Here is a 23,687-nt window from a genome sequence, read left to right as displayed (position 1 = left end):
AGCACTCATGAACGCACAGAAAGTCAGAGGGAAACGGTACTAGATCTCAAGGGAGACAAGACAGCCTGATAAGCAAATGATGTCATCAGTTGTCATAGGACTCCGTATTCCATACATCCAGGAGGCCTCCAGGTGATCGAAGACACGTGAGTTGAGTTTCTCACAGTACTTATCCCACGAAAATGACATTTCCTCAGCAATCGGAGCTCAGTCGAAAAGACGACACAGCACAATCACCATTGAACACATATGTGAAGCAGAGGACACTCCCAGAGTTGTATGGAAAATCCGCCCCCTTGAAACAGTGGGCACACTGAGAGGGGAAAGAGTCACTGAACTGGGGACAGACCTGAGAGTGACACTTCTACATCCGTTCTCATGAAAGGAAACATCAACAGGCTGCAGACTGTAACATGGAACCAATTCCTTGACTAGAAAAGAACACCACAGAACGTGGCTGTCTGCAGTCAGCCAGGCTCTGCTCTCAGCAGCTCCGTAAGCACACGTCAGTTATTTAACTTCTCTACGCGGCAGCCAGGGGATGGTAGCGGTCCCTCCTGCATGAGGTTGAGGTGAGGACTACGTGAGACGTTACCTGTGCATTTCTGTACCTAAGTCACACTCTCATCACTGGCCCTGGCACACAGTCTCCAGTGCAGCACACTGCCATCCGATGGCTGTTAGTGACGGAGTAAATTTACCATCTAAAAGCCCCATAACCCTACCAACAAACTCTGGGTAATAAACTGTGGTAATAAACTAAGATCCATTTCCTATAAGGTGGCAGAAAACTACGAGCAAGATATTAGTATCTAATGCAGAAATGAATGAATGTACCCATAAAATTGAAAGACTCTGAGGATTAAATAATTCATTACTAAATGATACTAGTTTTGCTACTAAGTATGAATAAGTATCTACTTGGCAATAAAGACAACGGCAGGTTTTTATTGCGATACTAGAGAAAAAAATCAGATGTATGCTACAATGTATCACAGTATATTTGGATTTATCATGGGAACTTAGGTTGGCCATTCATTCGGGTTTGCCTGGGCCATTCCCAATGTATGTTTATGGCCCTGTTTAATTATTAACCACACTCTCTCAGATGGGGCCTGGTTTAGAGGATAAATTATGTGGTCACCATACTGATAAAAGCCCAAACAGTTGAGACTGAAAGTTCTGACTGCAAACATGGGGCCCAGCAAAGGTACCAATCCACCTCCTCCTCCCATGCCCACGATGTGGTTTTGATGGAACCGTGAAACAGGATGCACTCACAGATGCTGCCCAGGTAAGAGGCCAGCCTCCCACCAGGCTCAACTGGGACACAACGGCACAGTGCAACAGTGGGGCTAGTGAAAGATGCTGCATCTCATCTCTCAGATGTCAGCATGGAGATGTGGAAACACACATCATTTAGGAAGAAGCACCAGCAGCACACACTTTGACCTTGGAGGGAGGGGTGGAATTTCCACACCCCTTCTTAAGCGTTACTTTCCATGCTGCCTTTGCACAACCTGAATGTGGGCTCTCCCAGAGGTCCAGGCCAGCCTGGCCGCAAAGAATCATCTGAAGGGAGCTGAGAAACGACCCCCACACCCCGTTGCTCACACTCAATACATTTTTCTTTACCAATTTTCATTTTAAACAAGAAAACAAGGCATTCGGACCCCCATTCCTCTCCCGTTCAACTTCTAGGTATTAGAGACATGCTACCAGTCAGAGTTCTCCCAGTTCTCCACATTCTGCTCATGTTCTAACAACAGTCACATATTTCAAATTTTGTGGAAGATTCAGAACAACTTTTTAAATCCAAATATAGCCCTTTGCCTTGACCATCATCATAAAGAATTCTCAACTGTTATCTACTTCTGCATGCTAAGCAAGAAATAAACGCATCCTGCTTTTCCAGAGAAGTCTCCACAGGAAGACGGGATGTTATCACAAGAAGATGCCAGAGATGCCACAGAGATCCGATGAGCTCACGCAGGGACTGGGGCAGCATAAACACCACTCATTAGCTACACTCAGCCTATCTCTGGCCCTGTGAGGAATATACACTCGGAGATAACACGAAGGACAACTGGTTCCCAGAGAAATGCCTCAAATTCTCTGTATGCTTTATTCAGGAAAAGCAGGGGGTCTTGACAAATCTGCTCTCTTAAGAGAACACTTTTACACCTCGCTGTAAGATGCCCCTGGTTCCTTCCTTCTGAAACTATCTGAAAACAGTAAAGCAGTGCACAAAAAGGAGCAAAACTCTATCTTTGAGGAAAACTTATGACCCCAAACAAATACATGTGAAAGGGATACGAAGTGTCCAGCAGGCTGGGGGAGGAAAGACCAGGACACGGACTGCCTGCTGTGGCCAACCTGGCAGAGCACAGAGGGGCAGACCATCTACCTGTGCTGGGAACAGGAGGGGACAGCAAGCAGGTAACAAGTGTCAGGCTGAACAGCCAGTAGTCCAGACGGGCCCAGCCATCTGTGCAATCCCGGAGCAGGGGTGGGGGCGGGGCGGGGGAGAACCTGGCAGAGCCTTTTCTGAAAGCAGGGAAGTCAGATCATCATCATCCCCCTCAAAGCCCTCTGTCCCATGGCTCCCGTGAGGCAGGCAACTTGGAGCTGGCCCTGAGCACCGGCCTGGCTTTTCCCCCAACTGCCCTGCAACAAGGGGTTTCCAGGAAGATCTCCCTTCCTTTAAAGAGGAGTTTAGACACACTAAATAAAACTACTGAAAGAAAAAGGATGAAAGGAACCACGATAAACAAAAGGCAAATTAAGAACCCACCCTGAAAAAATGTATACATAAGGAAATGAAAAGGGAGCTGGTAAAAATCAGGAGAAAAGGGGAAGAAAAAATAAAACAGTGATGAAAACCCAGGACCAAGATAGCGCTGAACCCACTCAAGGCCATGGGGGTCCTGCTTGAAAGAGTTCAGGGGGGTAGACAGTAAATGAAGATAAAGGCCACAGACAAAGGTGATACAACATATACACAGACGGTGTTACTTAAGGGATCTGAGCAAATAGTAAAGATAGAAAAAAATACCCAGATTTTTTTTTTTTTAATACCCAGATTTAATTTGCAAAAAGAGTCAAATCCATGTAGGAAAGGGCACACTACCTCCCTGGGGGAAATGCATCAGACTCTTCAATGTTCAGACAGAACCGAGTAAAGATACCGAACTTCAAGGATACAGCATCGTGAGCGTTATCCAGGCCCAAAAGTCACTCACAAAAATCAAAGAAAAAACTAGCTTCTGATTTCTCCAGGGCAGACAGAGGAAGCACGCGCATGAGTTTCAGGGAAGGAAAGTGTGGTCCATTAATTTTATGCCCAAACTGTCACTGAAAAACTAAACAGCCAAAGGTCTTCGAACATGCAAAAATTCAGAGAACATACTTCCCAAGAGCTCTTCTGGAAGGAATTACAGCAGAATGGACTTCGGCCAGCCCGGAAAGGAACGGATAGTTGGCAAAAAAGGTTGTCAATGAGCATTGAATCCTTTCAGTGTAGACCCAAGGCTAACAAAATTGTGGGGATTATGGCTACAAAACACAATGTAAATGTTATAAACCAGAATAACATGGATGCTATGGAACTAGCCCAAGTTGGGAGGTGGACCTTCCATTTCTGGTAACATGGCAGGCTGGGTGTCACGCAGGGTCTCTGGTCCCGCTCCCCACATAAGAACGCAGGACATGGTGAGGCCAAAAAGCAACACCCACGGAGCCATAGATAGGGGAGTCATACCACTATATTCTCGCTGGCGGCTGAGTTGGAGACACAGGAAGCAGGAGCCACACGATTCGCAGCGTGCCATCCACTTCTTTCTGCCAAGCAACCCCACTTGCTAACTGCAATCCGCACTTGCTAGTTTAGCCACGGCAGTTGTATCAGCGGCTAATGGCCAACTAGTCACAGCTGATGGCCATCTACTACACGAGCCGCACCTTTCCATGTGAGGCCGAGAGCCTGGAAATTGCTCTCTGGGACTCTGTCCCCACACTGGGTTATTTAGACCTACCGTCTCTCTAAAACCACTAAAAGTGTTGGATAAAATATGTTTACATTTTTTTTCTCAAAAGCATCAAAAGCCTGTAAGGGAGTGAGATGTTATCAGGCCAATATCTCAGTGAAAGAAGCTCAGAAGGTAAGGGGCAGACTGAAGCTGCAGGAATTTGCTAAATTAGGGAAACCTGGGTTTGGGTTTGATACTCTTTTACAATGAGGAATACAGGAACCAAAGGTCAACCCCAGTCTGTTTAATAGAAGACCATTCTCTTCCTGATCTCTTTCTCCCCTAAACTGGACTCTGCAAAGCACTAAACCTCAGGTAAGAATGTGCTAGAAGTAAATGCATATACTGCCTATTCCCGGAGATTGCAAGGAGGGTTTCCTGGTGCTGGGCAGACAGAGGTTGGAAAGTAAACCTGTAACTGGAAATCACTCCTGAGGCCCTGAAGCTGAAATCACATCACCTGGGTAGCTCAGTAAGCTCTGAGCTATTTAAATGTGTCTACAGCTGGCACTGTTCCTGGGCACCCGGCAGAGGCAAATATCTCCTCTCTGGAGGGACACACCTTCATCCTAGACCCCACAGAGCTCCCAGATAGTTTTCCAGAAAAATGAGCAGCTCACAGTAAAAAACAACAAAGCACACGAAGAAGCAAGGACTCGCGAATGAGAAGCAATCAAAGCCTCAGAAGTAACTTGCCCAAAGACTATCGATTTTGGATTATTGGAGCAAATTTTCTCACTGCGATTAAAGAAACAAAAGACAAGCCAGCATATTTCAACAAGAGCCAAAGAGAACCTCTAGAAACAAGAAATAAGAGTAAGGCAGTGCTTGCTTTAGCAGCACATAGACTACAACTGGAACGACTCAAAGAACATCAGCAGGGCCCCGTGCAAGGATGGCATGCAGGGTTCGTGAAGCGTCTGTGTGTTTCCTGTGACGCACCCTGTGCGTGCTTCCAATAAAAGAAGGAGCAAAAAGTAAAACACAGCTGAGTATAAATGCAAATTGTGTGAAGCCAAGTATAGTTTAATACCATTTATGTAAATTGAAAAACACAAAATACTACCCTGTTTCCCTGAAAATAAGACCCAGCCAGACCATCAGCTCTAATGCGTCTTTTGGAGCAAAAATTAATATAAGACCTGGTCTTTAATATAACATAATATAGTATAATATAATATAAAAAATAATATAATATAATAAATATAATATATATTATATAATGTAACACCGGGTCTTATTTTACTATAAGACCATGTCTTACATAATATAATGTAATGTAATATAATATAATATAATATAATACCGGGTCATATATTAATTTTTGCTCCAAAAGATGCATTAGAGCTGATGGTCCGGCTGGGTCTTATTTTCGGGGAAACAGGGTATCTATCTCATAATGTGAGAGACTAAAGGATTATGAGAAATCATGAAGAAAAAGATTAAGAATACATTATACATTTTAAAAAACTTAATTACAAAGTCAAGGACAATCTAGGGCAAGATTTGCAAACATAGACAAATGACTGGCAACTTTAACTATAGAAAATACGTACCAATACTTACACCCAAAAAATCTATACACAGTAGAAAAAGCAATTTACAGAGAAGACAATTCATAGCAGAATAAATTAATTCATATGAAAAATGCTTAGCCCTGCTAGTAATAAATGTCCACCTATCACATTAGCAGTTAAAACACGATGGTAGTGTTGGTATAGGGTGAGTAAAATGGACACTTTCAGATGCAGTTGATACAAGTGTGAACTGATGTGACCTTTCTGGAAATGAACTTGGCAACATGCATCAGATGCAAACACCCTCAGCCCTGGGCAGGTGAAGGGCCGCTCTCTTCTTCCTGGGAGTGTCCAAGAAATGGAGGCCTATGTAAGGACACAGATGTGGCCATCAGGTTCCATTCCAGCCCCGTCTGGGCTGGGGCCTCAGGGCTGGACATTCCATTTATCACTCAGACAAATAGAATGGAATATAAATCCTAAAATCAATCTCCATAGACACTGGAATTTAGTACGTGACGATGGGGGCAACACAGATCAATGAGGAAGATGCTGGAAAAATAGGCTACTTGAAGAAAAAAAAAATTAAGCTAAATCCTGGCCTTCTAGCATGCATCCAGATAAATTCCAGGTGAATTAAGAATTAAATGTAAAAAACAAAACCATAGAAAACACAGGCATATGCCATGTTTCCCCGAAAATAAGACCTTGCTGGACAATCAGCTCTAATGCATCTTTTGGAGCAAAAATTAATATAAGACGTGGTCTTATTTTACTATAATATAAGACCAGGCCTTTAATATAATGTAATGTAATATAATATAATATAAGACCTGGTCTTACGTTATAGTAAAATAAGACCAGGTCTTATACTAATTTTTCCTCCAAAAGACACATTAGAGCTGATTGTCTGGGTAGGTCTTATTTTCGGGGAAACAGGGTATCTGAAGTTCAAATAGGCGTGTAACATAGAAAAGCATAGAACTAACATTGGTAATATAAATGTGGGTGAATTTTCCCATATTTTAAAAATGAACAGCAAGAAAAATAATTTCAATTTTAAGACTATTTAAAAAATAAATATTGAAACACTACAAATTAGAACCAATGAGCACAGCTAATGCAGTATTTAGAGGAAATTCCTAGACTTACATGCTTATATTAATATGGTATGAATAAAATGAAGTCTGAATAAAAATGGAATAAGGGTCTAAGAAGTTAGAAAAACAAAATAAACATAGAGAAAAAAGCAAAAGGGAAATGGTAAGATAAAAGCAGAAAATAATTAGAAAAATGGAAAAATTAAGTATTATTTAGCTAAGACTTATTACACACAGACATTCTAATAATGTTAGATATTTCATTTATAATAATATTAGATATTTCTAATAATGTTAGTTAATTATCACAAAGTCCAAAGAGACAGTTTACTTCAAATTTGTGGAGGGGCGATTAAAATAATACTTCCATGGTCTAATGGTAATAAAAGGGCTTGGGGTGGAGCTGAGAAGAAACCAGATAAATCTAATAAAGAAAACATAGAACCAATTAAGTACACAAATACAGTAAGTGGTGTTGAGGATTATTTACGTGGTCATCTAGAAAAGCAAAGTTGGATTCCTACTCCATTTTGTACATTAAAGTAAATAGCAGATGGATCAAATATTTAAATGTGACAAAAGAGCACGGAAGTAACAGAAATAGAAAAATATAACCTTTGACCTTCCTACACGTGAAAAACATGGCAAAGGAGGTGACAGGGCAGCTCACAAAACAGGAAAAGACAAATGGATCTGAGACCTGTTAAAAGATGCTCCACCTCATTTTTAGGAAGAAAAATGTAGATACCATTTTTTTTCAACTGTCATATTAGCAAAGAAGAAAACTGAACACACTGTGTTGGTGCCGATGTGGGGGGGGGGGCAGAAATTGGGACTTGAGAGGCAGGTCTGCCTCACCCATCAGATTTCCCCACATGCATGGCCCTGGATAGCAATGGTGCGCCCAGGAATGCTCAGGCATGGGCCCGAGGTGCACGGGCAAGACCGTGCCTGCTTGAAGCGACACATGATTGGAGAGAACCCCGACGGCCATCAGGAAGGGACAGGTTAGACAATTTATGGGATGGCTCTCCAATGAGATCCTGTACAGCCAGGGAGAAGAATGAGGTGGGTCTGCATAGAATGGATACGGAAAAGCCAAAGTGGGAAAAACACATCGTCACTAAAATCTGAATTCAAGTAAGGACCTAAGAGAAACAAGAGTGATAGCAAGTTGCTGAAGATGGGCGATGGGCAGATAAGGTTTCATTGGTACTTTGCTCTCTAATTCTGAGTGTTTGACAATCTCCAAATTTTCCATATTCGCTTACTCTGCAGAGAAAAACAGGTGGCGTTGACTTTTCACTGTGTTCCAAGTTGTATTTTACAAAGGCCTAGTAACAATTGTCGCTTCTGGGAAGGGAGCCTACTCGCAGGGGTGGGAGGCAGACTGTTTTCTGAATGCACAGTTGAAATTTTTAATTATAGGCATATGTTACCCGTTACAAAATATAAAGGTAAACTACGAAGCATCTGTTTTTTTCATGTACAATTTGTGTTTATAGGCACAGAAGTGAGTGGAAAACCAACACTCCTTTGAATACTGTAATCACTTGAGTAATTTCCTTCTGAAGTTATTTTTCTCCAGGGAGATATGGGTGTCTCCACATGCAACAGACATCAGATGGGTTTGTCACGTGAATAATTATGTATGATACAAGACCAAAGAAATTTCCGTTACAGTTTCTGGAAGTCCTGGGCAGGTGGCAGGGAAAAGTTAGCTGGAGTCCGAGACCCTGGTAGCTACATTTTAGATTTGCAGGAGGAAGTGACTCAAATTTTTATTAACCCATGACTCATTAAATGTGATGGCCCCATAGAGAATAACTGATGCTGTGAAGAGGCTTATTTGTTAATATTTAAAAAATTCACATCAATTCAGCATATTTCCTACACGTCCACTGTATTCGAGGGATGGGACTTAGGTGTGTCTGGAAATGATTAGCTCCGTCTGTGCCTTCTGAAATGGGGCAGAATCAGGTAAGTCCAGGCCAAACAGCAGGTGAGCGAGGAGACCGATGGGAAAGAGGTGGTATTGGAGAACGCCTGAGAAAAAGGCTGAGCTCTGGAAAGCAGAGAGTAGGCACAAAGGACACGTTCCGGCACTTTCTTTACAATCACTAGCTTTTGGTTTGCCTTGTAGCAATGAAGGGTTTATAAAGATCACTTTTCTTGCATTTTATCTCACTTCCCTGGGAGACCATGTTGGCAGCAAGTGGATTTCCTTTTCTCATTATGTGTTGGCATTTCTGATGAGCAGGCACGGAAATCCTCAGGCTTCCAGACTCTGGGAGCGCTGGTTTAAATATTAGGCCCCCACAAAGGTCAGAAGGGTGCAGGTCTCCATTCATTCAAATGCTAAACTCCTTCTGCTGAAGAGGACTTTGAAAGTCTGGGCTCCACCTCGGGGCAAATGGCTGTCACTGGATTGCTCTAAAATCATGGTCTAGGTTAATGTAATTAATTTGTTTTGCTCACATTCCCATCTGGACAAAGGTTTGATGAGGAGCTGTTGTTTACCAATAGCAGCCCATGTCAATCGGTCATCCCGCTTTGTGAGGGTCCGGGGAGGGAGGGGAGTTTGGATCTCCTTGAAATAGACCCCCACCCCCATCCGTGGTAACCTAAGCAAAGTCTGATTACCCTGCAGTGTTTCCTTAGTCAGCAGAGACTGTACAGTCTTGCTTTACAAGATACAGTGTGGTGTATGTTCTACAGACAGAGAAGGTGTTGATTAGGAGAAATGACGTGTGTATCAGAAACACCGACTCAGAGTCTCCACTTCTACAGAAAACGCCCAGAGCTTCCTTCACGTACGATGCCACAGATATTCCAAGTGCAACTCCACTGCTGCTGTGGTTCTGAACAAGAGCTGGTTCCAAGAAAGACCCATTAAGACAAGGACGATGGGAACATGCGTGTTACAAGCAGAAGAAAACAGAAACACAAGATTCTCGTTACAGACTTGAAATGAAAACTCCTCCCAGCCCTCATCACCTATGCGTCTGTGGCAAAAGGGGGAAATGACTGATTGCTGAGGTGTGACCTATGCCAACCATAAGTGTCTTCACCACATTTTCCTCTTCCCTCCCTTCCATCCATCCTGCCGCGCACGCATCCGTGTTAGGACTTCAGGTAGAGAACGAGGGTTTGAACCCCGGGTCTTCCACCTCTGGGGCCCTCACTAGCTGTTTGACTCGCTGTGCCCTGTTCCCTCCTCTGTTAAATGCTTGTATCTGCTTCCCGGGCTCCTCGGGAGGGTCAGAAATGCCTGTGAAGGGCCCAGTAGCAACGGCCACCTCATTGGTGCTGTAAATGTTTGCTATTTTCTGACAATTCAAAACACGACTAGAAGCTCCTTGTACCAAAAAACCAACCTCCAAAACACAAACTATATTCATATGCCCTTCGGTTATAAGAATAAAAATAGAAATGAAAAAAAAAAATAGTAATGCTGTTTTCCTGCAGTTTCTGCAGTGCCGATAAGAAGCACCAGAAACAGGGCTGAGGAATATTCTCATGGCCTGTCAGCTTTTTCAGGAAGGGGCTTTGATTCAGCAAAAGTCAGCCTCAGAGACGTACTCAGTTATCCTTTTCGGCTTCCTATTGTTCTACTAAAGAAGCTAATCTAACTGGAAAAACAATCTCAGTCAGTTCAGTACTATATTCACTGATAAGCTTGAATGGAGGAAAAACCACTTCCTAAGATTTTCCAGGAAACTAAGGGCTTACAAAAATAAACAAAAACAATCCTAAGCCAAATCTGACCACACAGCAGCATGTACAGTTCAAATGCCATCTTATGGGGCAAACCTTAAAAAACAAAACAACAACAACAACAAAACCAGATAAATGCTGAGAGCGCGACAGTTTCATGAAGTTTTTACTCCTTAGAAGATGGCCCGTCTCTGAGTTAAAGGGGCCCCTTACGCTCCGTCTAGAATCACGGCACAACTCAGTGTGACAGCAGAAAATTGCATTTTGATCTGCTACTTCTTAGCACAGCCTTCTCTCGACATAATTTTCTGTGAGCAGAGAAATCTATCTTAGATGTGACATTGAACATGTTTTTATTTAAACTTTAAATGAATTAAGCCAATTAATCAGAATAAACTGCATGAAGGATTTCAGTTGGATATGTCTTAGAAATCTAATGAAAACCCCAAAAGAGTTAGTCCCTTGCTTCCCTTTTCTCTTCCAGGAATAAAGTTAAATACACTGGTATTTGGCAGTTAAGAATATCTCCTGAGTGTCCTCATGTTTTCTAGTCGTTTGAGTCACACTTATTTTTCTAAGTTCAAATTTAGTAACTCGACACCTTCCCTTGTATGACAGGAGCACACACCGTGCAGGCCCAAACCCTGGGCATCTCTGTGTTCCAGCTGCTGCCTGCCCCCCCCACCCTGGCTGCCGTCTGGGCCCCCCTTAGCATCTCGGACCGGACTCTGTGGGATGTCGTCCTCTCCCTGGACATCGGCCCTTAGTGTCCGTCATTCTCCAAACACCTCGGGACTGACACGAGGTTGTAATGGTGAACATACTTCACTGAAGGTTTAAGGACGTCATAAAGGAACCAGTGTACAGAAAAGAAAAACGTAACACTCCGCGTCCCACGTGACTCTTCCTTGGGTCCACGGCTAACCCAGGTTTCCTAGAAGTCAAGTCAGCCGACTTCACAAACGATGTCTAAAGTCAAGGAAGGTGATCCTTTCACTCTGTCACACACAGCTCCTGAACTCCCCTCTCGCTCCCTTCCCCGTGCCTCGGGGAGCCTGCCGCCTGAGGCTGGTTTTCCCAAGAAGATCCTTTCAGAATTCTGCTCAAGATATAAGCTTGTTAGGCACCTGTATGTTCCCCCCTGAATACAGATTATTCTTTTTATTTTAAAAATCATCAAAGAGTAAATTGGACTTTTTCGGGGGTGCTTGAAATCAGAGAAAAACAACATAAAATATTTTAAGATCCACCATCACCAGAGAGTCTCTCAAAACCCCCTCGGATCTATCTGCAGCCACCCCTTTCTATTCTTTCCCTTCCAGAGTCTGAGAGGGACTCTACCCAGCAGCAGTAGGTGCAGGAAAACCCCTGGAGCTTCTGAAGTGGCTTCTAATATGCAAATGTATGCAGATTTGGCGGAGCTCCCCATCTCAGGGCAGGTCCCAGGTCCACTCATAGAGGTCAGGGCAGAGCATAGGGGGCTCAGAGCAGGACTGCATTGGAACATTAAGGAGACAAAAGTCTTGACTACAGAAGAAATAAACAATGTAACAGACAATGAAGACACTGAAACTGTTAACAGATTTTGCTGACCTTGGTTCAATCTTCAATTCAAATAGAGATTGCAGCCAAGAAATCATGAGCAGGCTGAGACTTGGAAGGGCAGCAATGGAAGAATTAGGAAAGGTCAACCAGGCTAAAGATGTGTCATGAGAGACCCAGGCTAAGGCCATCCACACCCTTGCCTTCCCAATTACTAAGTATGGATATGAACGTTGGACTGGGAAGAAGGCTGATAGGAAAACGATTGATTCATTTGATATCTGTCCTCCAGGGAGACCCTGGACTGCCAGAAAGATAAACAAGTATGTCCTCATGCAAATTAAGCCTGAAACATCACTGGAGGCCAAAAGACAAAACTGAAGCTGTCCCACTGGGGGCTCATCAAGAGAAGGCAGGGTTCCTTGGAAAAGACAATAATGCTGGGAAAAACAGGAGGCAGTAAGCAAAGAGGGAGACCCAATATGAGATGGATGGACTCCATAAAAGGAGCCACGGCATGAGTCTACAGGGGCTGAGCAGGGCTGTGGGACAGGGCATGGTGGATGTCACTCATTCATGGCGTCGCCAGAAGTTGGAGCTGACTCAAGGGTGTATAACACACACCCAGAGAAGGCGTCCTGTGACGCCCCTTGGCTCAGCACACAATTGTAGGTGATCACACACCGGTGAGCTTTTTTATTTTTATTTTTTAATCACTTTACTATTCTTTTCTCAAGCCCACACTTGGCCTTTCATGCTCAGCTTGTGGTTGGGGCGACCTGGGCAGCACTCAGCTCCCAGCTAGATGAATACAATGAATTATTTTCCCCTCAAATCGCTGACAGGATGAAAGGAAGTGAAAGGTTGCTTCCTTGATCAAGGCTGAGGAGTGAGGTTGAGAAGGTCGAATTCCTCAGGTCATTTCGCCATGAAGGAAACAGTACGCTTGGGAAGGTACATTTGTGGACAGGAGGGGGACTTCCTTCGACTGTCCTTGATTTAGAAAATCAAACAGAGCATCTGATGGAAAGGTCACATGTTTTCTATAAAGAACTCACTTACTTTTGAGATGGGAGATTGACTAATATTGTAGCGTTTACGACAGTGTTTTCCTTTCGAAAAGTTTGGGTGGTATACTGGTGTGTTGGTCGTGCTGTGTGGGGCAGGGCACGGGGCGGGGGCTGTAAAGTACAAAATGTCAGTGCTGCCAAACAAGAGCCACCGCCAAATGTCCGCCACACCTGCAGGGCATTGATTCCAGTTCCCTCTGTGTGATGGGGGAGAAAGCGTGAGCTTAATCCATATCAGATGTCTCGGAACAGCTCCAGACAGACACCAGCCTGGAGTGAGAAATGTGGATTTTTCAGTCACTAATGTTTAAAGGGTAACATTTCCTTAATTTCATAAAACAGAATGAAGGCCTTTTTGAGGGCCTGCTTTAAAGGAAGTCTTGAAGGAGTCACTTCTGCAGGCATTCACGGCTGGTGGGAAAAAGGACACCAGAGAGTAGAAATGTCTTTCGTCAGATCTCACGGTCTGTCAGGGGCTGTCCCAGTTTGACATGGTGCGCAGACGTGTTGCTTAAAGGGAGACATAAAAAAGCTCAGGGTAATGGAATCCATGGGGAAGGGGCTTATAGGTTTTGTGGCTATCTGAAACTTGCATGCAAAATATGAGCATGGGTGCATTTTCTGAGGGTTCACAGCTTTCATCAGATTCTCAAATAAGTCCATAACCCAGAAAAGTTTATGAGGTGCCCACTGCCTTCCACCAATGTAAATCCAAGCCAGGTTAGAAAAGCAAATGCCAAAGAACTGTCAATCGCCAACAAAATAAACAGAAGAAATTAAGGGTGGGTCTTCACTGATACTGAAATGGGAGGGGACTTGGTAAGCACAAAAAGCAGTGGGGGAATGCACAAGAGATAAATAGATATCATACTCAAAACTGGAATTCCTTTTCTACCAAAAACATCATCAATAAAATTAAAAGACAAACGGAACAGGCTTACAATAAATTACTGCGAAAGGGTAGATATTCTTAATCTGTTAAGAAAATAAACTCTTACAAACCAGGAAGGAAACTCTCCCTCACAAATTGAAAAAAATTGGCAAAGGATAGGAACACACAAGTCACAGAAGAACTGAGTGAACGGCAGCTGTACACTGGAGCGGCTCGGCACCTGCTCATGTCAGCCCACTCTCCACTCCTGGTCTAGTGCTATCACGGTAAGAGCTTGAAATTGGCCACTGGTGGGAGTTTTCATAGCAGAGAAATCACCTATAAATCAGGGCTTAGAAACAAATTTTTTTGACAGCCAATTTACCAGCACACCGTCGGTTAACAGATGTATGAGAAACAGTTCAAGGGTAGCAGTAATCAAAGAAATACAAAGAGAAATGAGGTCTGGACAAGGTGGAATAAGCAAATTTTACCCTATTCCTCCTGCTAATTACAACAAGAAAATCTGGAGAAAATTCATAAAGCAACTGACCGAGACTCCGGAAGTTTGTGAAAAGTAAGTAGACTGGTGAAGGACTCCAGAATTCCAGGACCCCCTGAGCAGTGAGTTCTTGTTTTTCATTTTTGCCTTTTCTATACTTTGGCCTGGGCTTTGGAAAGCTCCCCCCCCCCCCCAATCTGGAAATGACAATGGCATCAGACAAAAACCAAAAGGCCCAAGGAAAGCTTGCTATCTCCAGCAAAAAGACCAGGAGAAGGGTCACTCAGTAGATGAGAAACATTTTGACTATACCTGACCTTACTCTACTCCAGGTAAACACCAGAAAAAAGGCACTCCCCTGCTCCTCCTCACTGGGTAGCCCAGCCTGGATAGGGGACAGTCCTGCTAGCGCTCCCTGTTGTAACACAGGCCACATCCTTTCCCTGGAACAGACACTGTGGGCAGAACTTTCAGGAGATTTCTCATCACCATGGGGGCCAGAAGGAAGTGGAACAACATTTTCAAATGTTGAAAGAAGAAAACAGTCAACCCAGAATTCTACATCCAGTGAAAAAGATCCTTCAGAAATAAAGGTGAAATAAAAGATATTTTCAGATAAAGAAAAATGAAGAGAATTTGTTGCCAGGAGACCTGCTTTACCAGTATAGCTAAAGGAAGTTTTCAGACAAAATGAAATAGCAGGAGGAAACTTGGAATATCAGGAGTGAAGAAAGAATGGAAAGAGTGAATATATGAGTAGAAGTAGTGGACTATTCTTCTTAAGTTTTAAAAGTTATGCTTGATGGTTGAAAACAAAAATGACAACCTTTGAAGTGATCCTCAATGTACAAAATGGTAATACGTAAGAACCTATATCATAAAGGGAGAATGAAAAAGGGACCTAAAAGATGGTAAAGTTTTTACATTCCACTTGAAGTGATAAAATATTGGTATTAGTAGACTGTGATAAATATGTACGTATATTGTAATCTGTAGAGCAGCAATTTTCAATCAGCAGTGATTTTGTCCCCTGGGGGACACCTGGCAATGTTTGGAAACATGATTACTCATGCTGCTGCCATCTAGTTGGTAGAAACCAAGATGTTGCTAAATATTCTATGATACAACAGGACAGTCCCACACAGCAAAGATTTATCCAGTCCAAAATGGCAATAATGCTGAGGTTGAGAAACCCTGCCCTAGAATAACAATACAAAAAACTACATAAAGACAAATCAACATGGAATACTAAAAAATTTTCAACTAATCCATAGGAATTCAGAGAAGAGCACAATAAAACAAAACCAGGGGAACAAAAACAATATGAAAATAGTAGACATAAATTCTAACATATCAATAATTGCATTAAATGTAAATGGTCTAAACACACCTCTTAAAAGACACTGACTGACAGAATGATGAAAAGATATATGACCCAACTATATGCTGTCTCTGAGAAACTCATTTCAAATAAAATGACATAGGTAGGTTAAAAGTGAAAAGATGGAAAAAGCCATACATTGCAAACACAAGTCAAAAGAAAACGGAAATGGATATATTAATATGAGATAAAGTATATTTTAGAACAGAGTTAAGTACCAGAGCTAAAGAAGGACATTACATAATGATGAAAGAAGGGTCAATTCACCAAGAAGACACAATAATCTAATTGTGTGTGTCACAAACAACAGAGCTTCAAAACACATGAAGCAAAACTGATGAACTAAAAGGAGACAGATAATATAGTTGGAAATTTCAACATTTCCTTTCATTAACCGATAGAACCACTAGACGGGAAAAAACACACACACACAAAAACAAAAACAAAAACAAAAACCCCAAGACTTTTTTTGTGTGTGTCAAACTGGCAAAGGTTTGAAATGTTAATAGTATGTGAGACAGATGCTCTCTAATAACATGGGAACATGAATGTATGTAAGAGTCCTGAAAGTTTAGTTTAGTTCATGTATTAAGAGGCTTAAAATGGTTTCCACCCAATATTTTCACTTTTAGGAATCTCTCCTAAAGGACTAATCAAAGTGGTCCAAAATTTACCTGTCTAGTCCTTCATAACAGACCTATTTATAATAGCCAAAATCAGAGTCATCCAAACGTGCCTGCTAATTGACAAATAGTTAAAAAAGAATTCCATACACATGTATAGTGCTAACATGAAGATAACATTTTTAAGAATTTTTAATCCCGTGGTACATGGCAAAAAGTATATAAAGCAATGTACGTACAGAATAATCTAAATTATGTTAAGAACACACATGTAATGGTATGTATACAAAAATTACTAGAAGAAAATATAACAATGATAGCCATAAAAACAAATTCCCAGTGATGATCTCTTTGTGCTTTTCATTTGCTTGGTTTTGCCTTTCCCTCCCCCTCGAGTTTGCTACTGTGAAATGATGTCATGTTCATGGTCATAACAGATAGAAACTGTGACTTCCCAAAACAGCATCAAAATGAGAAGATATACGCAAAGCGTCTTATACAGTGCTGTGTCTGGTATGGAGAAACTCAACAGGTTGTGAAATTTTTATAAATAATTTGAAACTGAAAAATAGTAGGAAACTATGCCCTTTATCATTCCCGAAGTGCCCATCTCTGTTTATTTGTCCAGGCCTAATTATTAATAGTGCCCCTGCAATTCCCAAAAGTGTCACAGCTAGGACGACAATTGCATGGGCACCCTCACTCATCTGAATATAGAAATACAACTACTAATAACTTAAAAAGATTACGTTATTACTATACACCAACCACTGTACTAGATGCTTTTCATGGCTTATCTTGTTTAACCACCCGAGGAGCTTATAGAGGCACCGAGAAGTTGAACAACTTGTCCAGGTTCATGCATTAGCAAATAGCAGAGTCTGGGCTTGAACCACACCCAGCAAAAAATGAGCAGCTGCAGGCGTACCTGGGCCTGCCTAAGTGCAGGGTTGGCAGGCAGGGGTCTGGCGGGGACGCTGGGTGCACGAGGAGCCTGGTGGACAGGCGGGAGCACTCGCTGAGGCCAGCTGGGCTGAGGGAGGTCAACGGCTTTGAGGGGCCGGCTGATGTCCACGTTCTGACACTGCGGCAGTCTCTTGGGATTATCCTGCAGGGTCAAAGCAAAAAGCTGTGACAGGTGGGTCTCAGAAGCACACGTAATCCCTTCAGGAAAAAGCAGTGCTGACGATGCTGCTGACGGGGAGGTGGGGTGAGTAGCAAGAAATCAAGGCGTTATCGGCAGGGAATCTATTATTACTTATCTAAACCTCACAATGCTAACAGAGGACCCCGCCCCCACCCCATCAATCCGAGTGATCTATTTCTGTTTGGACTTTAGAAACTGGTTTAATTCATTCACAAATAGGTTCAAGGCCCCCGAGGAAGTGCCAAGTATGAAGACAGAACATGTCTTAGGGGAAATGCAGAAGAGTTGGGAAAATAAGACATCGTTCAATGCACACAAGGGTCATGAGAATGCAGAAAAACCCCCGGGGAAGGGGAGTGGGGGCTTCTGGCAGCCAGGGCTGAGGTCCGGGGCCTGCGGCTGGAGGGTCTTCTCGGGCAGGGCGCCCTCGTTCCAGTGGCAGATGAGAACACACCAGCATGAGCCTGTGCTCGAGCCCCCATCTCTCCCTTCCTTCCTCTTTTCTTCCTTTCTTCCTAAAAATCGCTTATTGAGGTATACTTGACAGGTGATTAATTGTACATGTTTAAAATGCACAACTTGGTCAATGCTGACATATGTCCAAACCCAGGAAACCATCACATAAGCAAGATAATGAACATATCAACCACCCCCAAAAGATGTGCCCTTGTCCTCCCCTCCCCCTGCACCTCATTTCCCCTTCCCTGTCACTATTGATTTGCCTTCTAGAATTAGTTTGCATTTTCTAGACTTTTATATAAATGGAATCACAGTGTATGTATTCATTTTTTGTCTGGCTTCTTTCACTGGGCATAATTATGTCAAGGTTCATCGTCGTGTTGCATATATCAACAGTCCACTCCTTATTGCTGAGCAGCGTTGCATTGTGTAAATATACCAAAGTTTGTTTGCCCTTTTACCTACCGATGGGTATTTTGGTCACTTCCCGTTTGTGGCTTTCAGAAATAAAGCTGTCCTTGCTACAATCCCCCGTTTGGGGATGAAAGGTGGTAACACTTATTGGGAATAAAAGCCTCATCTTTGGATCCCAACCCTCTACACTCTAGCTCAAGGGAGATAAACTAGTGTTTTGCCTACTAAATATGTGGTAATGATTTAAAAAACACTTTGTCATTTCTTGACACCAACAGCATTCACTGCTATAATCTGGACTCTCGTTGAATGAATTCACGATTCAAGAACTCGCATGGATGCATCAAAAACACTCGGTGGAGAAACTCAATATGAGAGTGACCCCCCCGTAATAATTCACCAGGGTAGCAGGAAAGTTACAAGACAGTAGAGAGCCAGGAGGTACTGTGGTTTCAGGATCCCACTCTTTGAAACCGGAGTGACAGCTTCCACAGCCCAGGGCTGGAGGACACTGGACTCAACCAAGGGCTCAGTGTAACTCTTAGAAATACACTGGGAGTGACAGTGGCCCAAAGAACTCACCCGAAACCTGTTGGTGGCATTCTGAAACCACAGGAGGGGCCCAGCCTCAAGAACCCGCTGGGGTAGCCGTCCCCAGGGCCTCCTGGGACTTTGGCCGGTCTAGGTGACTGGAGGGATCCTAGCTCTCAACGTACCACACACCACGGCACACAGGGGACACTGCCTGCCCCAACAGGACCTCGTAGGGCTTCCACAGGGCACTGCGAGCCTCTTCCCGGCCTGGGGCATCCCCTCAGTAAGCTTTGCTGAGCCAAGTGTGCTGGTGAGCATTTCATGGGAAGGCTCCAGGAGCTGTTCCTACTCAAGCAAAACCCATGTCTTTGTGCCCGTTAACTTCTCGTGCTTGTCCCACACTGACCTTGGGCGTGTTGGAGTGTGGTGGCTTCCTCATCAGGCCTTTGCTGAGGTGGGTGAGGTGAGCTTGGCGGGGCTGGGAGCCGCTGGATGGCCGGGGAGGGTGCACACACCTGCAGTGTAACCACATCCATGCTCACCAAGGGCGTCTCCCCTCTGGTTGACTTAACTTTTCCTGGTTTGTTCATAATAACACTCAAAACACATTTACTTATTTCTAACTCAATGTGAGTAAACATGCAAAGGTAGAATTACTTAACACTATTACAAGATTAACAATAAATATTGATTTTTTTTTTCCTCCCAAAGCCACTATTCTGTGAAATTAGTTCTCGCAATCCATAGAAACAAGGCTTTGTGACACCTGCGGGACGTTGTGTATAAAGCTGGCATTTCAGCAAAACTGTCTTTGAATATATTTGAATCAAAAGCTAACCCATCTGATGAGAATATCTTTAACCTCCCATGTCTGATAAAAGTTACTAATGCAGGGGTGGGGGAAATACATCCCTGAGATTCATCAACACCCTGCTTATTTATGTAACAAGCAGCAAACAGTTTGAAGGGAAAGTAAGGGAGGCAGTGAATCTGGCAGAAATTTAAAAAACCCAAGTTTTACTACCCAGAGAATCTGACCTCTTCTTTGCTAAGGAAAGCAAAGCGAGAGCAGTTGGTTGTGCACCCTTTCAAACGCCATGTCTTGAAAAGATGACCCCAACCCAGGGTACCTTAGCTTTTCAATGGCTGTTTTTTTATCTGTAAACAGCAGTCGTATCAATGTCTTCCTTTTGAGATAAACCACAAATCCAGCAGCGAGCAGACACAGGGTGGTCACCAGAATGCCTACAGTTAAACCTTGGTTATCTGAAACAAAAACACATTTGACTCAGGGATGGAGGCAGTTATCATGAAATATGGGAAGTATCACATTGTGACATTTACGGCCAAGTGGACTTTGAAGGAAGGAACAAAAATGAAGGAGTGAACCTCTGAATGCTGTTCAGAGGTCATGTTTGAGGTTCAGTCTATGCGGCCATCATTCATTTCTGACAACTCTGGGGCTTGCAAACAGGATCGTCGTTTGGGTGGTGGGACCACAGCCCTGGCCACTCAGGGCCCCCAAGCATGACAATAGCAGAGAATGGTGGCCGCCGGGAGCTGTAGTTAAAATCCCATCAGAATTAAAGCAGTTCCCAAACCAAATCCCTTCCAGCTCCCATCACAAATGTGCTCTTCCAGGCTCCTTCCTCCTCTCAGTCTCCAGCGTTGGAGTCTGTTCTATTATTTTATGTTTTTGTATTTCTTTAGGCCAAGACTCCTTATGTCTGGACACTGTTAAATTAGAAGATGGAAAAAAAAAAAAAAAAAAAAAAAGGAAGAGAAAACTCATAGCTTAAACAAAATGCCCACGAGGTTTGTTCTGTTATGTCAGGGACTTAATATCCAGTTTGGGGGTACACCCCTTTCTCTGGGAGGATGCGGTTTATTTTCTCCATGGAAACATCCCGTCTGTGATTTGATCCCATCTTTGACACTGAGCCTCCCTCCAGGGTGGGGGAGGAAGGGAAGATCAAACCACCAGGCTGGTTTCTACCGCAGCTGTGGGCAAGCGCTGTCTGGGGAGGACTCGAGACGCCAGGGGCTTGATCTGCAGTTTCCACGGGACTGTGAGCTCCCGAGAGCACAGGTCCCATTCACTGGTCTCTGTTTTTCCCGCCAGCGACGATCAGGGCGTGCGTCACATAGTAGGTGCACAGCTGTCCTTTCAGGTTGCTGCTGCTGGTCGTGGAGGTGACACCATCACCCTGTCTCTCACCCCTGTCTCCGACCAGAGCGGCAGTGGTCCCCCTCCAGAGAGTAATGACTCACACCTTCTCTGTTTCTGGACTTTGTCCCCAACTGACAAGTGCTATCAGGGACGTGCCTTAGCCTAAGGAAGACAACCAACATAGGACAGTCGCGGTTCTCATGTTAGTGTTACTGGAAGAGCATTGCTTCTGGTGTCCTGGCCAAACGCCCTTCTTTGCAGGCTGTGAGCCAGGAGTCGAGGGGCTCTGGCCTGAGTGCCCTTGTCTCTTAACAAAGCTAATTAAAAAGTGAGCAGCAAGAGCCTGAATCCTAATTTCCAATTCCCTAAAATCCACCCCTAAGTCTTCAACTGAATGTGCTGTGTCTCCAGGCTGCCTGACCCCATGAGTGGCAGCGCCATCCGTCCAGCTGCTCAAGGCACAAATCAGGGTAGCGTGGGGACTCCGTCCTTTGCCCCTTGACCCTCATCCAGCACAAGCACTGTGTCCTGTAGCTCCTGCCCCCTCCACACCCGCCCATCGATCCACTTCTCTGAGTCCCACTGTCACCCTCTCCCATCGGCCACTCTACATCTGCTTGATGTCTCACCAGGACCTAGAAAAGTGGCTGGCACATGGCATATGCTCGAGAAGTACTTGCTTCATAAATGACTGAGCCACGGTCAGGCTGGGGAGTGGAGGGCCAGGGGGCCACCCGGCACAGGGCATGGCTCCGCCTGGCACAGCTGTTTTTGTGTGTGGTTGGGGGAGGTATCTAAACGCACTGTTTTTATGAAATGGTGGCAGTTGTAGATGGAGTTAGGCTCTTTGGTTTTCGTTTCTTTAAATATTCTTACTTGGTACAATGAAGAATGTGTGACTCTGTGGGTTCCCTGACTTTTTGGAAACCTCCCAACCTGAGTTCCCTGGGTCACGTGTCCACACGAAACACAGACCCAGAGCGTGGGGCCCCTCTTGCCATCGTCTCACTTGAGTGCGGATGGAGTGGGGGCAAGGTCCCGACCCATTAAAAACTAAAACCGTGGTATTTTTGTACAACAGACGCTTAAAGCCACATTAAAAAATGAAGTTGCAGCAAGAAACCAGTCACCAAGGCTGAGACGTCAGTGAGGGAAGGGGACCCGGGGCCAGGCTTTGTTCCCACCTCTGGGATGGATGCTCACTAGACGGCAAGACTCTCTAGTGCTTTTTGTACCTGCTTGGGGGCCTGGCCCGAGAGAGCGGAAACCTGGGGCTTCGTCAGGACACCGTCCTTCAGATGTGCCTGCTAGGTGGGCCCGTCCATCCTGAGCCTGCAGTGTGGTGTCTGTTCTCATGGAAACTATGGCAAAGCCACAGATTCAACACTGCCAGTCTCCGCAGGACTTGGGGACAGGGTGATGTCCTCTCCAGTGTGAGTGTCATGGGGGCTCAGGTGAGCGCTCAGGTGGCAACACAAGTGGGCTCGGTAAATTCCCACGGGCTCCTGCGTCCCCAGCTGCGCCCAGTGTTGGCTCATTGCACCTTTTTGCCATGCTTCTTTCACTTTAAATGGGACACCATTCAGACTTGCCCCTTACCTGCCTGACAGGAGCTCAGGGAAGAGAGTACTGCATTAGGGGACCATTTCTCAGTGTCACCCGAGGAGAAAAGACAGAGTGCTCAAGCATAGCTGCTATTACGAGCTTCTCTGGGTAGACAGACTTGTGTCTCAACCATAGCTGTGTGACTTTGGGCCGGTTACTTAACTTCCCTGAGCCTCTGGTCCTTTATATGTAAAGGAAGAATAACACCGACTTCAGAGTCGTGCGCGGACTCGAGGAGACAACGCATCTAAGATGCCATGCGTGGTGCCCGCGCACCACTGCTCACTAGGTAGAAGCCACCGCTGCTGCTGGGAACACTCCTGTCATGTCAGAGGAGGGTGTCTTCCTAGTAAGAGTTTCAAAAGGCATTAAATGTCACGCCATGTGGCCCCAGTACACAGAGGCTGGCCTTGACAAAGTCCTTTGATAAGACAATGAAGTGCATACCCACTTGGCAGTGTGCTATAGAAGTGACCTCAGCTAGGAAAAGTATCACAGGCTCAAGACTGCAGACTAGGTGTCTTAGCCAAAGCAGAGTGAGGGGTCTTGGAAAAGAGCAGGTGAGGACAGCGGAGCATTGGAAACAGAGAGAGGCCTCGGGCTGTGTCAGGCCCAGGTGGAGTGCCCCCCACGCCCAGGGTTTCCTGCTCCCCGGGGGCTATACCAGCACCCACACCAGTGGCTGGTGAACCCTCTGTCTTCCTTGACCCGTCCCCCACCCCCCTAGCTTCTCACTGTCCCCATAGCTCAGCGCCCACCCCGGGGATGCACTGTCTCCACCAACCTGCTTGCCGGATGGGGCCGCTGTCTGTGCTCCCGCCGAAGCCAAACTTGTCACAGAAGGGGGGGGCCCAGTGGGCCTCGCAGTGGCAGTTCTTCCTGTTGTTACACACCTTTCAGGGAAGAGGGGAGAAGGACACAGAGAGGGAGGCAGGGTTAGGGCTCACTGTCCACCTGGGGCGGCAGGGAGCCTCCGAGCCCCCATCTAAATCACCTCCTGCCTCACT

General features: G+C 44.7%; 1 protein-coding gene and 1 non-coding gene across 2 annotated transcripts in view; one reads left to right on the top strand and one right to left on the bottom strand.

Moving 5' to 3' along the window:
- The window catches only part of ADAM12 (ADAM metallopeptidase domain 12), a 317,444-nt gene that overhangs the window by 8,540 nt on the left and 285,217 nt on the right, over window positions 1–23,687 (bottom strand). Inside the window, exons 18-21 of the mRNA XM_074338816.2 lie at window positions 23,465–23,573; window positions 20,036–20,171; window positions 19,312–19,420; window positions 17,280–17,459 (exon numbers count right to left, since the gene is read on the bottom strand). Of these exons, the coding sequence (XP_074194917.2) occupies window positions 17,280–17,459; window positions 19,312–19,420; window positions 20,036–20,171; window positions 23,465–23,573 (534 nt within the window). The remainder of the gene's footprint in view (window positions 1–17,279; window positions 17,460–19,311; window positions 19,421–20,035; window positions 20,172–23,464; window positions 23,574–23,687) is intronic.
- Window positions 4,853–4,959, top strand: LOC141572954 (U6 spliceosomal RNA). Its single transcript, XR_012498544.2, has one exon. It is a non-coding gene; the product is annotated as a U6 spliceosomal RNA (small nuclear RNA).

Source organism: Rhinolophus sinicus, chromosome 15 (genome assembly GCF_057876585.1).
Source record: "Rhinolophus sinicus isolate RSI-liver-muscle chromosome 15, RSI-T2T, whole genome shotgun sequence".
NCBI lineage: Eukaryota > Metazoa > Chordata > Mammalia > Chiroptera > Rhinolophidae > Rhinolophus > Rhinolophus sinicus.
Note: the sequence above shows the minus strand (reverse complement) of the source record. Positions and strands in the feature narration are given on the sequence as shown.